The sequence below is a fragment of the Triturus cristatus genome, chromosome 11, assembly GCF_964204655.1.
Source record: "Triturus cristatus chromosome 11, aTriCri1.1, whole genome shotgun sequence".
Taxonomy (NCBI): domain Eukaryota; kingdom Metazoa; phylum Chordata; class Amphibia; order Caudata; family Salamandridae; genus Triturus; species Triturus cristatus.
In genome coordinates this window covers 170,046,134-170,067,795 of record NC_140594.1, presented here as the reverse complement: position 1 = coordinate 170,067,795, position 21,662 = coordinate 170,046,134, and the positions used below count along the sequence as shown (strand labels likewise).

Here is a 21,662-nt window from a genome sequence, read left to right as displayed (position 1 = left end):
TAGCCTATTCTTCTAGTCAGCTGTGACTTGACATGAACAGATGTTAACCCTGATCAGGTAAGTGGTAACTGAATAAGGGAGAGAGGAACACCTCGAACCAGAGAACAGGTTGTGCTCAAACTGGCAGTTCTTGTGTGATCTGATAAATAGTAAAACTGATTCCCCTGTTGTATGTTATGGTAATCATAGGATGAACTTGTATTGAGGCTGCCGTCTGGGTAGGAAGTCCTGGGTCCGTCTGGGACCGCGAGGCTAAGGCTGCCGTCTGGGTAGGAAGTCCTGGGTCCGTCTGGGACCGCGAGGCTAAGGCTGCCGTCTGGGTAGGAAGTCCTGGGTCCGTCTGGGACCGCGAGGCTAAGGCTGCCGTCTGGGTAGGAAGTCCTGGGTCCGTCTGGAACCGTGAGGCTAAGGCTGCCGTCTGGGTAGGAAGTCCTGGGTCCGTCTGGGACCGCGAGGCTAAGGCTGCCGTCTGGGTAGGAAGTCCTGGGTCCGTCTGGGACCGCGAGGCTAAGGCTGCCGTCTGGGTAGGAAGTCCTGGGTCCGTCTGGGACCGCGAGGCTAAGGCTGCCGTCTGGGTAGGAAGTCCTGGGTCCGTCTGGGACCGCGAGGCTAAGGCTGCCGTCTGGGTAGGAAGTCCTGGGTCCGTCTGGGACCGCGAGGCTAAGGCTGCCGTCTGGGTAGGAAGTCCTGGGTCCGTCTGGGATCGCGAGGCCGCCACTTGTATTATAAGAGGTCTAGATATATATATATATATATATATATATATACATATATAGTAGGAATTCCCTGTCCTTAGGTGGTATCTGTGGTTACTTGTTGTGAATAAGCCCTAGGGAGAGGGTAACGTTCTGGCTGGGTTAGAGAGGCTCTAATGAGCGGGTTCTATCTGATCCGAAAACCCAAGCAGAACAACCTCCCAGCTGCTGCTCTCTCCCTCTGCCCTCATATGGAGGCCGCAAAGCGGCCGCGCGCAGGGGGCGCGCCGCTGGCGTGCCGAAGGCGTGCATAAGGCACGCCCGTCTGCGCCTGGACCGCACCCAGAAACGCACCCAGGGGCCTTTCACCTGCCGGAACTGCAGATTTACCAGCATCCAACCCTCCACACCACCAGCCAGAGAACGCAACCACCTCCACTGCATCCTCCTCAACACCCGCTCCGCTCGCAAGCACGCAATCGAACTCTGGGACCTCCTAGACTCCACCGCCCCCGACATCGCCTTCCTGACAGAGACCTGGCTGAACGCCACCTCAGCACCAGACATCGCCATAGCCATCCCACAGGGCTACAAGATCTCTCGCAGAGACCGCACCAACGGAGTGGGAGGAGGAATCGCCATCATCCACAAAGACTCCATCAAAATCTCAACGAACACCGATGACACCCTCACCACCGCCGAGCACATGCACTTCCAGATCCACACTGACCCCAACACCACCCTCAGAGGAACTCTCATCTACAGACCTCCCGGACCCCGCCCACTGTTCAGTGACACTATCGCCGACCTCATCAGCACCCACGCCCTCGCTTCCACGGACCACTTCCTCCTCGGGGACCTGAACTTCCACCTCGAGAACAACAACGACGCCAACTCCACCGCCCTGATCGACAACCTCGCCAACCTCGGACTCAAACAGCTCGTAACGACACCTACCCACGCCGCTGGACACACACTCGACCCCATCTTCTCCGCAAGCCCCCACGTCTCCTTCAACCACACCACTGAACCACACTGGACCGACCACAGATGCGTTCACTTCACCTTCAGAAAACCCACCACACACCACCGCACCCAACAGCTACCACGCCGCTGCTGGGGCAAGGTCACTGAGGACCAACTGACTACCGCCCTCACCCTGAGACCACCCACCGACCCAGACACCGCCGTGACCAACCTCACACAGTGGATCAACGACTGCGCCAACACCCTCGCCCCTCTCAAGACCTCTACAACCAACCACACCAACAAGAAAGTCGCCTGGTTCACCGAGGACCTCCGGATCTCCAAGCACACCTGTCGGAAGCTGGAGAAGAAATGGCTCTACGACCGAACACCAGACAACCACACAGCCCTCAAGAGCGCCACCCGCAGACACCACCAACTCATCAGGACCGCCAAGAAGACCGCCTCCAAGGACCGCCTAGACAACAATGCACACAACACCAAAGAGCTCTTCAGCATTGTGAAAGAACTCTCCAACCCCAGCTCCAACACCAACGACATCCCGCCATCTCAAGACCTGTGCAACTCCCTGGCCACCTTCTTCCACCGCAAGATCACCGACATCCACGACAGCTTCAACTCCGACCCCCCCGCACCCACCACCGAGTGCACCACCCCTGCGACTACCACTGGCACCAGTCGCCTGACCGTCTGGTCCAGCGTCAGCGACGAAGACACCATCAAAACCATGAACTCCATCCACTCCGGATCCCCATCGGACCCCTGCCCTCACCACGTCTTCAACAAAGCCAGCGCAACCATCGCACCCCACCTCCGGAAAACAATCAACTGTTCCTTCGAGACAGCAACCTTCCCAGAAAGCTGGAAGCACGCCGAGATCAACGCCCTTCTGAAGAAGCCCAAGGCGGACCCCAAGGACCTCAAGAACTTCTGGCCCATCTCCCTGCTCCCTTTCCCGGCAAAAGTGACCGAGAAGATTGTCAACAAACAGCTGACCCGCTACCTCGAAGTTAACAACATCCTGGACCCTTCCCAATCCGGTTTTCGCAGCAACCACAGCACCGAGACCGCCCTCATCGCCGCCACTGACGACATCCGGACCCGGATGGACAAAGGAGAAACAGCCGCCCTCATCCTCCTGGACCTATCAGCAGCCTTTGACACGGTCTGCCACCGCACCCTATCAGCAAGCCTCCATGACGCCGGTATCCAAGAGAAGGCCCTGGCCTGGACCACATCCTTCCTCTCCGGCAGAACCCAGAGCATCCGCCTCCCACCCTTCCGCTACAGAACCACCGAGATCATCTGCGGCGTCACACAGGGATCCTCCCTCAGCCCGACGCTGTTCAATATCTATATGGCCCCCCTCGCCCACGTCGCACGACAACACAACCTCAACATCATCTCCTACGCCGACGACACCCAGCTGATCATATCCCTCACAGAAGATCCCCACACCGCCAAAGCTAACCTCCACAGAGGAATGAAGGCCGTAGCCGACTGGATGAAGGACAGCAGACTGAAGCTGAACTCAGACAAGATGGAGGTCCTCATTCTCGGACCCACCCCATCAGCCTGGGACGACTCTTGGTGGCCCACGTCACTAGGCACAGCCCCGGAACCCACGGACCACGCACGCAACATGGGGGTCATCCTAGACTCCACTCTCTCCATGACCAGGCAAGTCAACGCCGTCTCCGCGTCCTGTTTCAACACACTCCGTATGCTCCGCAGGATCTTCAAATGGATCCCCCTCGACACGAGAAAAAATGTTACCCAGGCCCTCATCACCAACAGACTCGACTACAGGAACGCCCTCTACTCAGGAACTACAAACAAGCTCCACAGACGACTCCAACGCATCCAGAACGACTCGGCCCGACTCATCCTCAACGTCCCCCGCCGCAGCCACATCACACTCCACCTGAGAGGCCTGCACTGGCTGCCCGTCAACAAAAGGATCACCTTCAAGCTCCTGATCCACGCACACAAAGCACTGCACAACACCGGACCCAACTACCTCAACAACTGACTCAGCTTCCACACCCCCACCCGAAGCATCCGCTCAGCCAACCTCGCCCTCGCCACAGTCCCCCGCATCCGAAAAACCACCGCCTGCGGCAGATCCTTCTCCTACCTCGCCGCCAAGACCTGGAACACTCTCCCCACCATCCTACGACAGACCCAGAACCTGCTGGCCTTCAGAAGACTCCTCAAGACCTGGCTCTTCGACTAGTAGCACCCCCCCCTCCCCAGCGCCTTGAGACCCTCTCGGGTATGTAGCGCGCTTTACAAATGCAGTGATTGATTGATTGAAGCTGCCGGCTCGCTAGGCCTCCCAAGCGGACGGCAGAGCGAGACTCCTCATGGCCACGAGGAAGTCTCGAACCTCGTTCGGAGTCGCGTTAGGCCCAGGGACCGGAGGGTATAGGGCCGGACGCGACTGCTGCGGCTCCGACGGAGCCACGCGGGTGGTGCCACCCGAACCCTCAGCCGAGTCGCGCGACCGGCAAAGGGAGTCAGAAGACCGATGTCGCCTCTTGGTCTTTTTCTTACTGTGCCTCGATTTACCTGAATGCGAGGAATTCGAACCAGACGAGCGGTGATGACTTCGGCTCCACGACCGGTCCCTCGAGCTCCTCCTCGACCGGGACCTCGAGCGGCGCGGAGCCGACTGCCGGAGCTCGAGGAGCTTGCGGGACCGCTCCCGCCTAGCTTTCGAGGTCAACGCCCGGCAGTCGGGGCACGACTGGGCATCATGGTCGGCCCCAAGGCAGTAGAGACACTGATGGTGGTGATCCATAACCGACATCAGTCGGTTACAGGCGTCGCACGGCTTGAAACCGGGCATCCCTACCGGCACCAGGAGTCGAGGTCGACTCAAAAGATGAACCAAAAAAGTCCAAAACGTTTAGTCAAAAAGTGACTAAAGGGTATGCTCTTCCCGGATCTGCTCTTACTGGCGCGGAAAAAAGAAGAACTGATGACAGCGCGCGAGGGCGGCGTCTAAGTACTCCGACGACGTCAACCAGGCGATCACGACGCCAACGACGGACGCGGAGCCGCAGACGACGCCTAGCGACGCGCAAGGGTATTGCTGACGAAAATTTTTTCCGGATCCAGCCTGACGCCTGGGTATATTCTAAGGTAAGGAATCTAACTAACGTGTTTCTTTCAGATAAAAGTACTATCACTGTGTCGCTATATCTCATGTCGCTTTATCCACTGGTATAAATATGGTGCATTGATTTTACATTATACAAATGAATGCTTCATCTTGTAACACTAGAGCTTCGCAATTGTGACTATGCCGCTGAGCATCTGGTATTGGGCTCCATCGGGGAGCTGCAGAAATCAAAGAGAGTGCTACCATGGTCAACCACAGCCACCAGCAGGTAAGGAAAGAGCCTGCAGGAGCGAGGATGGGAGAGCAGCCAGGTGTAGGAGAAGTGTACATTTGGAGTGGTGGCACCCAGGTAAGAGGAGGAGTAGAGGAACATCTGGTGTGCAGCAAAAGTTCAGTGTGCGTGGGGACCCCTGCCTTCCAGTGAGGCAGATCCAGAGTTGTGGCTCAGCCCTGACTGCCCCTTTCTACGGCCACATTTTTCCCTTACCAGCCTCGCTCCAAAAGCTTCTGACAGAGACCTGGAGTGAAGGTCTCGCTCCAGAAGGGCACCAGTTCGCTGGATAGGGTTGCGCTGGTGTCCTGTACCCTGCTATGCAGAGCGGATGGCTGTTGTCTGAGCTGCTGCTGGCTGTAGACATGTATGAAGTCCAAAGGGATATTGCCCAGCAGGAGGGTTCTCACAAGCACCTGATGTGTGTTAGGATGAAAAGCTCACAGTGAAAGAAAAGGTTGGTGAGTTTTCGTTGAATTTTTATGCAGATTTTTTTCACTTCATAGATCATTGTTTATCGCACGTTACTCATCTGAATATTGCATAGATTGTAAACGTTACAGTAACTGAACAAAATCTGGGGTGCAGTTTGACAGGTGGACCCGAGAGGCTGTGCGGATGAAGGCTACCCTGATATACAGCAGCCAAGACAAACAAATGCTGGATTATTCATTGTTCATATTTATGAGGATGAACGAATGGGTCTTCACTGCTACGGAATGAAGTACAAAACAATACATTTTAGTATCTTTTTTCAGCGAATCTGCTACATGGTCGAAGTACCTCGAATGACCTCTAACATTATATTTGTTCAGTTTCAAAAGTTGTCATTCACAAGGAGACAGAATCTATGTAAGACAAGCATTGGCATAGCCAATAGGTATCGCCTTTGGGACCTTATAAGTGTTTAGCCATGCAACAGTTGATGTTGCACCAAGGATATTGTGCTGCATAACTAAATACTTATAAGGTCCCAAAAGTGAGATCTATTGACTATGCCAATGCTTGTTTTATTTCCTACCTTCTGCTTTGTAGTATCTTTTTCTTATGCATGTGCTGCATAAATTGTTGCTTTTGGAGAGGGTCATTGTTGTTCTGAATATTTTTTTGAAGTTCATGGGCTGCCATGGTCAATTAAAATGAGTTTTAGAATCCTTATCTCCTCGCATGGTGGTAGTTTAGCACTAAAGTACCCTTCCTGTTCGGCTCCAGGCCAAGTAATCGATTTGATGTAGTTCACCACCTTCTGATTGAACGGTCAGTGTGCACGTTTGGGGTTCAATGGCACCGATGTTATGTAATGCAAAGAGACTGAAAGCATCGATGTTGCAACTGGACAGGCATGCACTTTTAATTCTGGTTTTCCCAATGCCCTTTCCCCCGCAAAAAACAATGTCAAATGGACCCCGAGGATTGACTGTGACAGTTTCTTGAGGGCTCCAATAAGCACCTCTGGCTTCTCTGAATCTGGAACAATTAAAGAATGGCGGGCAGTGGGGCTGTGTGTGTGTGAGGGAGGGGGCAAGAACACCCTAATGTGGAAGGATGATAAAAAGGGGAAAACAGGCAGAGGAAAAGAGGAAGAGCGACAGCGCCACAGAGAAAGGCGGTGATAGTGATAGTGAGAGACGAAAGAGAAAGGGCGAGAGAGAGAAGGGGGAGAGGGCGAGAGAGAGCCAGGCAGAGAGATACAGACAGACAGATGAACAGAACCCGACATATTTTTCCTGGGAGCATTTAAAAAGGGTGGGGAGGGCAGGCAACTCTGCCACTGCAAAAACCACTCATGCTCCCGCACTCCATTCTCCAGACCAGACACTGAGTTCAGCCCTGCAATTAAAGGATTGAAGCAGTGCCAACGTGTCCAGGCACCCACCGGCGTGGCGTTAGAAGAGCTGGTGCATGTTACACAAGCCTTTCCGTTTCTACAGCCAAACACTCACAGACTGCTTAGCTGGATTCACTTAATACAGCTTTGTTTGTTTTAGGAAGGAGCTAAAGAGCGCCCGTTCATATAATATGCATCATTTCTTGTTAATAAGCCCAAGTGCTCCAAAATGTACAGGCGGGGGGCGTGTCTAAGATGGCGACGGAGTAGGACGTGCTTTCTGTCCCTCCGCCGCCGTGATTGCTCAGCCTTGTCCAGTGCCTTCCCTGGACCCTGCCGGCTGACCCAGAGTTAGCGCTTTTCATCCGGATGCACTAGAGGAGGTCCAGTGTCGTTTGCGAACCCGGTGGCGGAGAGGTGGACCCCCGGCAGCTTTGGGGCCTGCGGCGTGGCTGGACAGCAGGAGCCGGGAGCCTTGCGTGGAGACGCGGCTGCAGGCGGTGCCATCTGCAGCGCCGCGGTAACGGAGCCGCTGTCTGCGGAGCGGGAAACGACCCCTGCAGAGCGAGACCCGGCACCCCCGCGGGTGTAGTGTGCCCTGCGGGACCTGCTGAAGTGCAAGAAGCGTGAGAGGAGCCTTGGGGGCAGAAGGCGGACGGACCGCTGAGCCGCGCTGGAGGCCGGAGGCTTGGGCCTAGGTCCGGACCACGACCTTCACAGAGTGACCTCCCGGGGGGCTGCTAGCCGGGACCGCGGCGCGGATATGGTGGTGTGCCTGCCTCTGCCCCAGCAGCGGACGGTGTGGGGACTGTATTGAGCCTTCCCCCCCGTTCTAGAGAGGAGTGGCCTGGAGGCCTGAGGCGGACGGGCTGAGCAGAGGTCCCGCCCGCGAAGAGTTGCGGAGTTGCGTCGAGCGGGCCGGAGGCCGGGACCTGAGGTGCAGCGCGGGTCCATAGGGCCCTTGGACTGGCCGGGCCCGCGGTGAGCTGTCGCTGGGGGTTGCCACCTGCCCTGGGGTGTTGGTGGCCTGTTGGAGGCTCCCCTTGCTACTGTGTGCCGCGCTGGGGTGAGTTCTGATCTGCCTCCCTGATTGTCGCTGGCCCCCCCGGAGAGCTCCCCCCCCCGTTGGATTATATCTGGGCCAGAAGGCCCATGGGGTTGAGTGATGAGCACTCCTAGCGCTGCTGACTGCCCAGACGAAGCGGCCTGGTGACTGAGCGGATGTGGGCCTGAGCGCAGACGGGGGGACAGTCGCTACCTGCCTCCATCACGACTACGAGCGCTGTCTGGTCGGCTGGATTGGGGCCTGGGGACGCTTGGGCTACGGACTCTGGTGCGGCGCATAGCGAGAGTGCAGGCGCTGACCTGGCCTGAGGTTTGCGGGGGTGGCACTCTGCCCCTGTGCTCACGATTCACGTCCTGGCTGCTGGTGACAATGGGGGGCATCCTTGGAGCAGACGGCCTGGCCCCGAGCTGCGTAGCTGGAAGGAGGTGGTGTCTGGTGACGAGCGGAGGGGGTGAAGGAGCCCTGGAAAGTAGTTGCACGCGCCTGGGGCTACCCGTGGAGTGCGCCAACATTCTTGTGGAGCGCCGGACTGCGTAGTGCTGGAATCCGGGGGATAGTGCCCGGTGGCGGGGCCTGTGGGCGTTCTCCGCACCCGGTCTGGGTCAGTGCAGCCTAGTGGAGAGGCCTTGGAGCTGGTGGCGGCCTGGAGTGGCGAAGCGGTGGGCGCTGCAACAGGCGGATACCTGAGTGGACGCTCCCGTCCCTGGTTGGGGGGCGGACGTGCGCACCTGCGGAGGAAGATCTGAGGTGCGGTGCTGAGTGGGGCCACTGGACCGGGGCTCTGGGCTCGCAACTGCGCCGGTGGAGGAGTAGAGGAGGGCCTACCCAACGCGAGGGCATCAGGCCGAGAGTGGTGCAGTCTGCCTACAGTCTTGCACGGAATATATCCACCGTACCGGACACGATGTCTAACAAGCCCCGCAAGGAAAAGCCGGGCAGGGAGGGACCTCCGAGGGGTGCGCAGCCGGCGACGCCACCGGGTACCAGCGCTTCCCCCCGGCAGAGAGACGATGAGGCGCCGGCCACCAAGGCCTTTATGTTGGAGCTCTTCTCTGCCATCAAAGAGGACATCTCGGAGCTCCACTCCCAGCTCACCTCGGATCTCAGAGAGGTGAGGAGGGAGGTAGATGGCATCGGCGAGCGGGTGGCAACGCTGGAGGAGCATGATCTGGGTCTAGCGGGCGACGTGCATCAGCTCCAACAGGATGTGCTTAGACTGACGGAGCAGAACCTAGATCTCCAGGCCCATGTGGAGGACCTAGAAAACCGGTCTCGCCGGAACAACATCCACATTCGCGCGGTGCCCTGGGATGGAGAGGCGGGTGACCTGCGTGGCTATGTGGAAGCTCTCTTTCTACAGATCCTTGGCGAAGACGATCTCCACAAGGTCAGGATGGACAGGGTCCATAGAGTGTGTCTGCCGAGAGGTACGGGGGCTCCTCCTCCGGACATCCTGGTCTGCGTACATGATTTTCAGCTCAAGGAGCGTATTCTTCGGAAGGCGAGGGGTATCACCGATTTGCTATTCAGAGATCATCACCCCCAACTTTTCCAGGATCTGGCGGCGTCAACGCTTCAGAAGAGGCGCGCCTTTAAGCCAGTGACGACATTCCTGCGCGACCGTAACGTGGAGTACTCCTGGGGCCATCCCTTTCGCCTCATCTTCAGATGGCAGAATAGACTGGTCCAACTTAGATCCCTGCAGGCTGCTAAGGACCTCCTTGGGTTGGACGACGCTGCCCCTTCTCCGGGGGATGGACGCTCACCATCGCGGCGGTGACGGCGCTCCTCCTCCTGGCACAGAGTGGGGCGACCCGCGGCGCAGAATAGGCCGGATCCCACGGCCAGCCAGCAAGAAAGAAATGGTGCAGTGGCCTCCGTGGTGAGTGTGACGGTGGCGCCGCCACAGGACAGCTCGTCGGCTGCTTGAGCGTAGAGGGAAGGCTGTTTGGCGTCAGAGGGACACCCCCCCTCCATTCAGGTACCGTGGGTAATTATGTACTTTTGGGGAAGACGTCCCGGGCCGGAGAGCGAATGGGACACTGACTGTTACCTGGGACCCCGCTCTCTGAGGGACTCAACACTAGCCCTCTCTGTGGAACTATTAGTTCTATTGTTTCTCTCTTTTTGGGGTTTGTTTGTTCTCTTATCCTTTGCATTTTGTCCTTCTTTGGGTCCTTGTTGGGGTGGTCTTGGGAGAGGGAAGGGGGGACGTGGGGGGGGGGTTGGGTGGGGGCGGGGTGGGGTGGGGTCAGTGGTGGTAGCCAGATGTTGCCTGGGGGTGTTGTGTGTGAGTCGCGACTTGCGGGGGGACTGAGGGGGGGGCTGGGGAGGGTGGATGTGGGCTGTCTAGCGGCGCGGGGTGGGATTTGTGACCTGCTCGGAGGGGGCTTCAGTTCTGGGCGAGGTGGAGGGATGAGGGGCTGCTGTTGTGTGGCGAGACGACTGATGTACTTTGTATGGGGGTGGCCTGGAGGAGCTGTGGGACGTGATGCGTGAATAATGCCTGTTACCCTAGGAACTTGGAATGTCCAGGGGCTGAATTCTCCCCAGAAACGCCAAAAGGTCTGGAAGTACATCCTGGATCACCACCTTGATGTGGTTGGCCTTCAGGAGACCCACCTGGCCCGGAAGGATGAGTCCCGATTGAAACATAAGCAATTACCCCTTATTTATAGGTCCTCGGCAGCTTCAAAGCATAGGGGAGTGGCCCTATTGATCCGCTCGACGCTTCACTTTCAGCCTCTGGGGGTCCGGGGCGACAGGGAGGGTAGGTGGCTTATTGTCAAGGGTGTGCTACTCGGCAAGACTTGCTCGTTCCTTGTGTTATATGCCCCCAATGTGGGGCAAAATAGGTTCCTCTTGGAGCTGCTGCAAACCGTGGAGGACTTTGTGGAGGGGGCACTCTTCGTGATGGGAGATTTCAATTTGGTATGGGATAAGGACTTAGACAGCTCTCACCAGCAGAGAGCAGAGGCCGGTCTCTTCTCCGAGGAGACGCGCCGGAGGTTTGACGAACTGGGCTTGTTAGATGGATGGAGCTCTCTGCACCCCCTCTCTCGGGACTACACTTTCTTCTCTCATGTGCACCACTCTTATTCCCGCTTAGATCATATTTTTTATAGTCAATCCCTCCGGGGGTCCCTTAGAGAGGCCAAAGTCTTTCCTCTTTCTGTCTCTGACCATAGCCTATTTGCGCTGGGCCTTCAGTGGGCGCCGGAGGGGAATGCCCCGCGCAAGTGGTACTTTCCGGCCTCCCTGGTGAGGGACGAGTCCTCATGCAAAGAGCTCGGTAAGGCGATTCAGGAATTCTTCGAGCTCAACCCTGTGCAGGACACCTCGGTTTTCAATACCTGGGACGCCTTCAAGGCGTCAGTGAGTGGTAGCTGCTTGGCCCTTAACGCAGCTCTCAATAGATTGAGGAGGACGGAACGAGTGGCGTTGGAGTTGGAACTCTCTGCGCTGGAGCAAGCACATAAGGCCAAACCTTCCAGACAAACGTTGCGGCCGCTGAATGCCCTTAGGGGCAAACTCCGGGCTCACTACAACAACAGGGCGGAGTTCACTCTCCTGAAGCTCCGCCATCTCTCCTACTCTCAGGGGAACAAGGTAGGGAGGCATTTGGCCCGCCAACTTCGCCATAAACAGGAGAAGGATTACATAGGGGGCGTTCGAGATGCAACTGGCTCGTTGCGGCATTGTGATGCTGCCAAGGCTGAACTCTTCGGGGAGTTCTATGCGACGTTGTACTCGGGAGATACCCTGGACTCCGTCGCCCAAAAGAACTATCTGAGCGCGCTCCCGCTCCCTCGTGTCTCTAACGAATGGAATGAACTGCTCTCCGCCCCCATCTCTAGGGAGGAGGTGCTAGGTGCCATCAGGTCCCTGAAACCCCATAAGGCGCCTGGGGCGGTCGGGTTTACGGCCCTCTTCTACCAATCCTTTGCCGCTGACATTAGTGACTTCTTGGTTCGACTGTTCAATGCTATGGCCGACTCGGGGGTTTCCTCGGTCTCCATGGCGGAAGCGGTCAACTCGGTAATCCCCAAGCCTGGTAGGAACCCCTCTGCGTGTTCGTCGTATAGGCCGATAGCCCTGCTTAATATCGACGCCAAACTTTACTCTTCCATTCTTACGACACGTTTGCAGGACCTGATGCCGGCTCTTATTCACCCTGATCAATCGGGTTTTATCAAGGGGCGTCAAACCCATGATAACACTAGGAGGGTGATCCACCTCATCGAGAAGGCCAACCGCTTTAACATCCCGGCGGTATTGATTGGTCTAGACGCCGAGAAGGCATTTGACCGGGTGGACTGGCAGTTTCTATTCCGTACCTTGGAAGCATTTGGATTCTCGGAAAGATTCTTGACCATGCTCAAGGCCAATTATAGCGACCCCCGTTCTAGAGTCACGGTCAACGGATATTTATCGTCTTTCTTTTCGCACTCGCGGGGCACGCGGCAGGGGTGTCCCCTCTCCCCCTTGCTATTTGCTTTGAGTATTGAACCCCTGGCGTTGGCGATACGGGAGCACCCGGACATACGAGGATTGCCCTTCACGGGCGAACAACACAAGATCTCCCTGTTTGCGGACAACGTCTTGCTCTCTCTTGCAGACCCTGCGCACTCCCTCCCCCATGTGCAGACAGCTCTGGCGTGTTTCGAGGCGATGGCTGGTTTCAAGGTGAACTACGACACGTCTTATATTCTTAACCTCGCGCTTTCAGCGGCAGAGGTGGACCGCCTCCGACTGCTTTCGCCCCCGCCGTGGACCCATTCCTCTTTACTGTATTTAGGGGTCCGCTTGACCCCCACGGTGGGGAAACTGTATTCAGCCAATTTCCCCCCTCTACTGGCTACAATCCAGGCTGATTTGAATCGCTGGAAGCCGTTATTTATCTCCTGGTTGGGTAGGATCCATGCGATTAAAATGACGCTCCTCTCGAAGCTTTTATATTTATTCCAGGCTCTCCCTATTGTCTTGGACAGTGATTTCTTTCGTCGCATAAAGACTCTTATGCTCCGTTTCGTTTGGCAAGGGGGACGGGCTAGATTTTCCTTTGCCGCTCTCTGGCGCCCTCGGGGGGAGGGTGGAGTGGGCCTTCCGGACCTGCACCTTTATTACAAGGCAGCGCAACTGAGGATATTGGTGGAATGGACCCAACCCCTCTCGGAGAAACACTGGCTGCACATGGATAGAAGTGTGGCGGGGCGAACGATATGGGACTTGGTGTGGAAGCCCAAGGGGGATAGGCCCAAGAATGCATACATCAGCACACCTACCGGTACCACCCTTAAGGTCTGGGATTCGGTTTCTGGAGATGAGCGGTGGACTACGTTCCCGTCGCCCTTTACTCCCATACACTTCAACCCGGCCTTCCCGCCTGCACTGCGAGAGGGGCCTTTTGATGCCTGGAGAGAAGGGGGCTGCCTCGCTCTCACGCATCTGTTTCATGGCTATGCCCCGCTAACGTTTGCCAATTGTGGGCGGGATTATGGGGTCCCCCAGTCGGAACAGTTCCGCCACACTCAAATGCTGCACTGGGCATTGTCCTCGTCAGTTCGAGAAGCGGAGACTAGGCCGCTCACCCCCTTTGAGGCCTTTCTTTCCTGTACCTCGACCATGTGCGGTGCCATTTCCTGTCTTTACAGCCACCTCTTAGCCACTGCTATCTCCCCGAGACCGCGCTACATGGGCCTATGAGAGGACATCCTTGGTCGCGCCATCACGGGTGAAGAGTGGTCCCATTTGTGGAGGGACATGGCCAAGCATAATCACTCGGTGGAACTGCAGGAGGCGCATCTCAAGACCATGATGGACTGGTACCTCTCCCCCGCCAAGTTACACCGCATCTTCCCTAACTCGTAGGACAGGTGTTGGAGGGGCTGTGGTCTACTGGGGGACTTTCGCCATATCTGGTGGGACTGCCCGATCATCCGCCCCTACTGGGAAGAGATCTTGTCCCATATTAAGGAGATCCTGGGGTACCCGATCGTGGACTCCTTGGCTCACGTGTTGTTGGGCCTTCGGGATCCACTCCTCGAACATCAGACGCGAGCGGACAAAAAGATCCTCTGGCTTTGTGTGGGGGCGGCCAAGATAACCCTGGCGGCGGCTTGGAAGAAAAGGGAGGCCCCGGCGATCTCTTTGTGGCATGCGAGATTGTGGAAGTTGTTGAGCATGGAACGGATGGCGGACATCTTTCTGGGGAACTTTAAGAATTTAATTTTCCGTTGGGGACCTTTGGTTCGCTTTCTTTCCACGGGATTACCGGCAGCGGTGTGTCCACCCTCGGTTCGAGCCCTCCATCTGTTTCAGGTATGAGTGTTGGAAGAGGATTGTAGTAAGTATGACTGAGAGCTACCACCACTGGGGGGGAGGGTGGGGTGGTTGGGGGTAGTTGGGGGGTAGGGGGGTTTCTTTTTTGGTTTTGGTTCATTGGGGCACCCCTGGACGGCGGAGGGGGGAGCCTGATCATGCTAGGTTGGAGTGACCGGCCCCAGTAGCTTGAACTCTGCCGAGCCTTAACAATGAGCGGGAGCTGGGCTCCTCTACTAGCTTTGTACTTAGGGCTTGGATTTGCACCCTCTGTATTTTTGTGGCTTGTTGATTGGCAGGGCCGGAGGACTGGACACTCTTTACTCTCTACGGCCTTCCCTCATATTTTGAGTACCCCCTGAGAGGGAAGTTGTGCGGGACAGTCGCATGTTTTTTCTTCTTCTGTTTGATTATCAATAAAAAAACACCTTTGACAAAATGTACAGGCCAGTAACTATGCCAAGAAAAAATAAATGAAATGTGCCCCAGATCACACCGCTGCTGGTTTATAAACAAGCGCGCGCACCTCGCGCTGAAAGTTAAACGTGTGACAGCAGCTGTTTTCAAGCACACTCGTGCTTGTGGCACCATCCGCCTTGCGGGAGTGAGCAACAGCCAATTAGCATGCGCGCCGCTGCTCGTTCCCGCAAGGTGGATGCCCCCACAGGCACGAGTATGTGCTTCAAAAAAGAGCAGAGCGACGGCTAAAGGTCCTCCTAGGCAGCGCATGTGTGCTGCATAGGCGAGACCTAAAAAACTACACATTAGAAATATATATTTATGTTTGACTACTTACACTGCTGCTTACCATACTGTATGTGTGTGGGGGAGGGAGGGGGGTTCTTACCTTGCATCTACACGCATTGTGCATGTTCAGAATGTGAGGGAATCTTGCAATAATGCTGCCCGGCCTATACGTGGTTATGCGGCTTTCAACGATCCTGCCGCTAGTACTTTCGTTTTCTCAGTTCTGTACCTGGGTGGGTGATACGGGGAAAACTGCGCTGCTGTAATTAAACATGCTCTGTGTGTTAGGGTGTCTTGCCTAGCTGATGCTGTGCTGTGGCTGTTCTCTGCGTGCACCGCTGCTGCCCATTCTGTCGCATGCATCGCGCCTTCTCTGGTTGTATCCGCTTTATGTGTGCAGTGAGCTTGCAGTGCTTTGTGCTTGATCTCTTGTGTGTTAGTGGAGCTGCGGCCCGCGCTGGTCCTACTCGCTGAATGCAGACTTTGCACTGTGGCTGCTCTTCAAGGAGGGGGGGGATGGGGGTTGAGGGAGTTGCGTCTACAGGTGCTCATGTAATATCTGCTGCACGCGTCCTAGTTACACTTCAGAAAAAAAGTCTCATTATGCAAAAGCCTAAACTACACGACTGACCAGGGTTTGCTTTATCATGACTTCCAAAGGCAGCTATTCAAAATTGCAAAGGAACACATCGAAGCGGACGCCAAAGCAGTGTACAATGTCACGGTGGTGGCATTTTTTTGCAAACCAAGAGGGCACATACACTTTTTTTTCTATCCTCTTATTCGTGACCTCTTTTATTTGCATTAACAGTGGCATATATAATTGTGTAAAACACGGCAGGGGAAAAGCACTAGAAAAACTTACCTCGTCGCCTTTAAGAACCTCAGAGCCATCGAAATCCCGGGCCTCGTTTGCTTTGTGGACTATTTCCTTCTCCACGTTTGCAAGCTCTTCCTTGGCCTCTTGCAATTCTTCAGCCTTTGCTTCTTTCTTCCGGGCAATAATTGAAGCCTTTTGGACAATAAATGCAGACTTTTGTAAGCCCCTTCACAATATTGCACGATAAATACACGATGCGAGTTAAATAGAACTGTGGCATTTTGTTGCAGAGAAAACAAGAGGCAAATCGACCAGGCAAAGTGTAGGGAGACAATGACCAGGAGGAATTAAACAGTGGATAAAACATTAGGATCATGCAAGGGTGCAACACATAGATTCCCATTAAATTTAGGGTTCCTTCAGCTATCGCGTAAGCCAGAGGATTTTATGGATTAAAAAAAAATAAAAGCTGAAAACTTTCATAATGTATTTTCAGAGAAATAGAGCTCATATTTATATCCAACCAATGTACGAGTTGGATAAATAAATTAGCCTTGGACAAATCCACTCATGGACTCATCCAATGTTAACACAGATTCATAGAGAAGAACAAGTTATGTGCCTTTGAAATATTGGTTTTGACGAATTCTACATTTCCTTCGCACTTTCATTATCTCTGAAAAACTAAAGTCAAAAGATTTTTGACATTCAGTCATGGTGAAGAGGTAGAATATGTCATAGGGAGTCTCACTGGCATCGCACAGCGCCAAAGAGACGCCACCCACCTACCCAAGGAGCACTGCTTTGTTCTCCGCCTTCGGCTCCAAAACCTGCCCAGCCTGGTGGGCATCTGGAGATCAAGGTCTTGGAGAGATGGATGGGCGACCAGGCAATAAACGATCTGCAGAGGGGTTCCAGTAGACATCCAAGCTAACATCATAGAAGGAACATAACGTAGGGCTTGCTTTACAGTTTGGAATATGCGGGACATCCACCAAACGCAGCCGATGTCCTGCTGTCCAGTTTGGAGGGCAAGGACTTCAAACACACCAATATACGATAAACTCTAAATGTAATCCTTATTAATCTGAACAAAGCTATTCCTTATACAGATTTGTGAGCTTTGAAAGCCTCCCTAGCAACAATGGTTGGAGGGGCCACTGATCATTCAGAAAAGGAGGAAAAGTTACATAAAAATATGGGTTTCCTCAAAATCTTGTCCTCCTCGGCTACGGATGCCACAGGTGAGTAAAGATGCTTCGGACAACAAAACCTGCTGCACCTCAACAATCTGAGCTTCTAAAGGTGCAGTATGCCTCTCTGAATGGCACACGCTATGACAGCAAGTCAAAACAACAAGCATCTCGTAAATCAGATCTTTCCCAGAAATTCTCGATGTTTCAAGAGCCAAAGGTGCATGTGCAAGCTGCTTAAAATAAGAATATTCCATTCTGCATCAGAAGCTCAGTAAACTCCAGCAATGACACTGATCTTTCCTTTCCGAGACAAAAGATCTAGGTAGAAGACACCACTGGCCCAGTTCAGAACCAGGGAAATCATATTTTTGCGAAACCTCCTAAACCTGCTCAAGAACATATTCATGATCCGAAAAGCAGTAGCTTAACATAAGCCCCCGCAACACCCGCGGTGCAGGTGGGAGGGCCTAGCTCCAGGGGCTTCCTCAGCAAAAGTGCTAGGTGATGAGCCGGGGGGGGGGCTTTGTGTACTTTGCAGGGGGGCCCTCAAGTTTCATTACGCCACTGCCAAAAAGGAAGGAAAGCATACAGCATATTTTTGAGTAGGACTCAGCACTGCATCGTTTAGAGCGCTCTTTCACGAGACCTCAGACCAAAGCAATGGGCACTACGTGTTCCGGAGAACTACAAGGAACCCCAGGTCCTTATGAATTTTAACTCCAATAATGATACCTAAAACTTATTGAGTTCTAATACAGGACCATTGATTTCTCCTACCAGATGAGTAGTATGAACAAAATGAACACTGTAATTGCCCAATGCCAAATTGTCACTGTTTTCCCTCAACAACTTCAAGGGGCATACAATGATGGTGGTGTCAGACTGTCAAAATCAGAACTTGCAGGCATGGCATTCGGGAAAGAAAAGCAAACAGAACCAACCTGAATGCCACAATCTCCCACACGTTTATGCAGAACAGTCTCTAAGTTTCTGTCTAAAGGCTACTTACCTTTAGAATCATCAAATCAGCTACCCACTAAGCTAACACATATGTTGGTTGCTACATGAATCAGACACTCTTAGAGAGAAATAATATTCTGACCTATTAATTGGTTGTAGAGCTGTGTACAACATAAAGAGTTACCCAGTGGCGACTGGTGACATTTAAAAGTGGTGAGGCGTAAAAGTTCAGGATGAGTGCCCTGTGACGAGCATAGCGAGCAAGCCTGACCATAATAACAGCAGGTGGGGGGTTCGCCCCCGATAACATTTTGAAAAAAGACTCGGCAAATGGTGCATCTACAAGCAAATCTGAGAAAGCAAGGTTAATAAAGCAATTGTGAAAGTGTAGTTCTGAGTCATCACATCAATAAGGAGATTTCATATGATAATGATGTAGGTAGCGGCTTATTCAGCATAACCACAGAACTTCATAACAAACTTTGAAATAATGATGGTGACACCGATCATGGAATGTTCGTGCTGTTACCAGCACAGGAATGAATAGTAGTGGCACCAAATGCTACTGTAATATTTAAAACCCAAGGCTTTATGTATTGCTGCAACTATTATTTAACACATCACTGCTGGCCATTCCTGTGGTACAAAAAGAAAGTGTTTTTTTTTCTATTTGCTGTTTATTTCATTAATACATGTGTGAGCAGCAGAGGGTCAGAGAACTCAAAACAACAAAGACATCAAAGTGTAGTTTAGGCAAGAACCGAAAAACGGAGGCCCATCTGACTCGGAGAGTGCGTGCATGAAAAACGAACACCTTTGGTGGTGTACTGCTCGGAGCAGTAGAGACAGGCAAACATACACTGACGCACACGCTCAAGCCAAACTCACAGTGATAAACCTAGCACGCCCCACAGACCCTGCCTTTGTGAATATTTCTGAAGGGTGGAGGGGCACAGCTGCAAGCCTGCGGCCGACGCTTAATTAGACAGCAAGGTGTCACCAGACCCTCCATAGCTCGTATAAAACCCATGAAAATTGCTCCTGCCAACCCCAATTTACACACCGTAATGGCATTGATTGATGCTATGTGCACATTTCTCTCTACCCCTTTCTCCTGCACTGTTATTACCATTGGAAAATTATGAATTCTGCCGGTCATCACAGTTGGTTAGACAGGCTCGTCCAGCCCTAAAATCTGAACGTGTTCATCTGATGCAAATCCCACCGGGTATGCTAATGTCAGACAAAACGTTGCCCACCCTGGACCTCCTAATTCAGACTCTGCTTGATTCTTTGAAAATGGAGTTAGAGGGATGGGAATGTGTCACTCATCCAGACACAGAAGAGTGCATGGTTTATGGATTTAGCTCGTGCTACGTTCAACAATGTTTTGACTACTCCATTACTGTCATACTGACAGGAAATCCATGAAAGGGGGTCCTTGGCTTCTGAATTAAAAGAGTGAAAGTATTTCATGCTCCGCTTCAAGGTCCTAAAGGCACCACAGGCAGTCTGTGTTTCAAAATACAAAACTACATTAAACTGCCACGATTCACACACTATCAAAGTGTGGACACACACACCAGCAGAGAGCAGACAGGCTGATCCAAACAGGCTACCGCATTATCTGAGATTGTGTGATACAGTGAGTTCCTGTGTCCGGACAGCCGCATGAACAGACTAACATGAGGCAGTGGCACCTGAAGAGCTGTCAATCAAATTCCTAAAGTGGTCGCTGCTCAAGTATCAGCCCTGCCAAGTACCATGCATCAGGCGTTAGACTAACGCATTTCAGTGTGATGGTCCGCATCACTGCACTGAAATGCGAAGTCACGCATTTATAGCAAGTCGGTTGTCAAGCTGGAGCGCTGGCTGCTATTTAGCACCAATCTGCACCACTGACAGAAAGCTTGCGGCGCATGTTCGCGCTGCTTGCAGCAGAATTGGTGGCTAGCTCAGCTCACTCTGGGCTGGCTTTAGGGGCTACAATGTAACATCTCCCTAGATGCCGCATTTTCAGATTCACTGACGTCATGTCACAGGACTCGAGCAAGTCAGTGTGTGTCTGCATGATTTGCCATCCCAATGGCAATTTCAGACAAACTGACTACTATAATGCACACTGATAGTAGGCTTGCAGTCAGCTGAAATTTAACAGTGGCATGATCCCACCGCCGTTTACACTAGGCAGCCGTGATTTGGTGGCCCGCCGCCGGATGGTCACAGTGGTGCTTCAAGTTCAGCAGGCTGCAGCTTGCACGACTCGTGGAGTCCTAGACCGCTGCCCAGCCGCAGCCCGTGCCGTGAAGGGAGGAAGCGTCGCACCCTGCTGCTGGCCCATACCATCACGGCGATGCAGTAAGTTTCATTACAGGCTTAAAATAGAAGTTCGTCAAACTTGTCTTCTGCGCTAAGAGTTTTAAAATGGTCTTACTGCAGGACAACCCCTTATAATCAGGCAGGCCCGCGTGACTCAATGTGCACCTGCTCTTAAATCCTTTGATTCTCGGCGCGGGCATGCATAGCTTTCACAGCGCAGGAGACATGGCCGTACCCGGTGCCCTCCAGCTGCCACCCTGCGTGGGTCTGAGTGGCCACCCCACGCATTGCGCGCGTGTGTGCTCATCTCTTCAAGGCAGTTTCTGCAGTGCACCTGAAACCCCATGCTGGAAAAGAAAGAGGCATTTAGCAAATGGACGTTTACTACGTGCATGTATGTCTGGATCAGATAAAAACCCATATAATTCCAAAAACGTACACTAGAACTCTGAATAAAGCTGCAACGAGCATGCGTGCATTGTTATCATCTCGGCCAGGGCAGCAGCTGACAACCACAGCACCCTGCGACAGCGGTGTCACTCCGGGTGGGACTATACAGCAGGCAGTTCCAATGTCACAAGACCTGCGGTGCTGTGGTAGGTTTATCCTGTGCGTGCGGTGCTGCCATGCACCCGGCTACAAGGGTGCTCAAATGGAGGCCATAGATACGTTTTGAGGCATGGGCACAAGCTTTTAGGGGGGCCCCTGTTAGAGCCAGCTCGGTCCTGCAGAGAATCTTACCCTGATGAACCTTAATAATTCTTAGATTGTTTTAAAGACCGTTTTTATTTAATTTATTTTTAATGTGAGTGATGTGTGAGAAGCTGCTGCAGACAGTTTGCAGAGAAATGTGTTTATGTTTCATACAGCATCCATAAAACAAGTTTCTTTGAGATCCAAACAGAACCTCACATATGAGAAATGGGAGGAAGTCACATTTTGTTTCACAGGAATTATTTGCAGTAATATGAGTGAGCTGCTGCTGCGTTAACAATACTGAAAACACACATCACTATCCGTGAATATGATATGTAAATACATTTAAAATGTGGACGAGTGCAACTGCACACTGTCTGTGATGGGGCCAGAGAGGGCACGAAAGAGCTGAAATTGGTTCATAAATTCAAACCTAATCCAAACATGGGGCCCCAAAATACGTTTGGCAGAGGGCCCAAAAAATCCGTAAGAGGCCACTGGCAGGCCATACACTCTGTAATGGTGTCATGTGAGCAGGCGTCACCTGACACGGCCTATCAACCCGGCGAGCCCAGCATGGAGATGGCAAACAGCGCAGTAACTCACTGCAAGGGCGCCTCGCCCTGCAC

General features: G+C 53.3%; 1 protein-coding gene across 2 annotated transcripts in view; it reads right to left on the bottom strand.

Annotated features, from left to right (window-relative positions):
• IFT81 (intraflagellar transport 81) overlaps positions 1-21,662 on the bottom strand; it is an 872,384-nt gene that overhangs the window by 593,515 nt on the left and 257,207 nt on the right. For both annotated transcript variants that reach the window (XM_085633362.1, XM_085633363.1), the window contains exon 11: positions 15,908-16,054. In XM_085633362.1, coding sequence (XP_085489488.1) covers positions 15,908-16,054 — 147 coding nt within the window. The remainder of the gene's footprint in view (positions 1-15,907; positions 16,055-21,662) is intronic.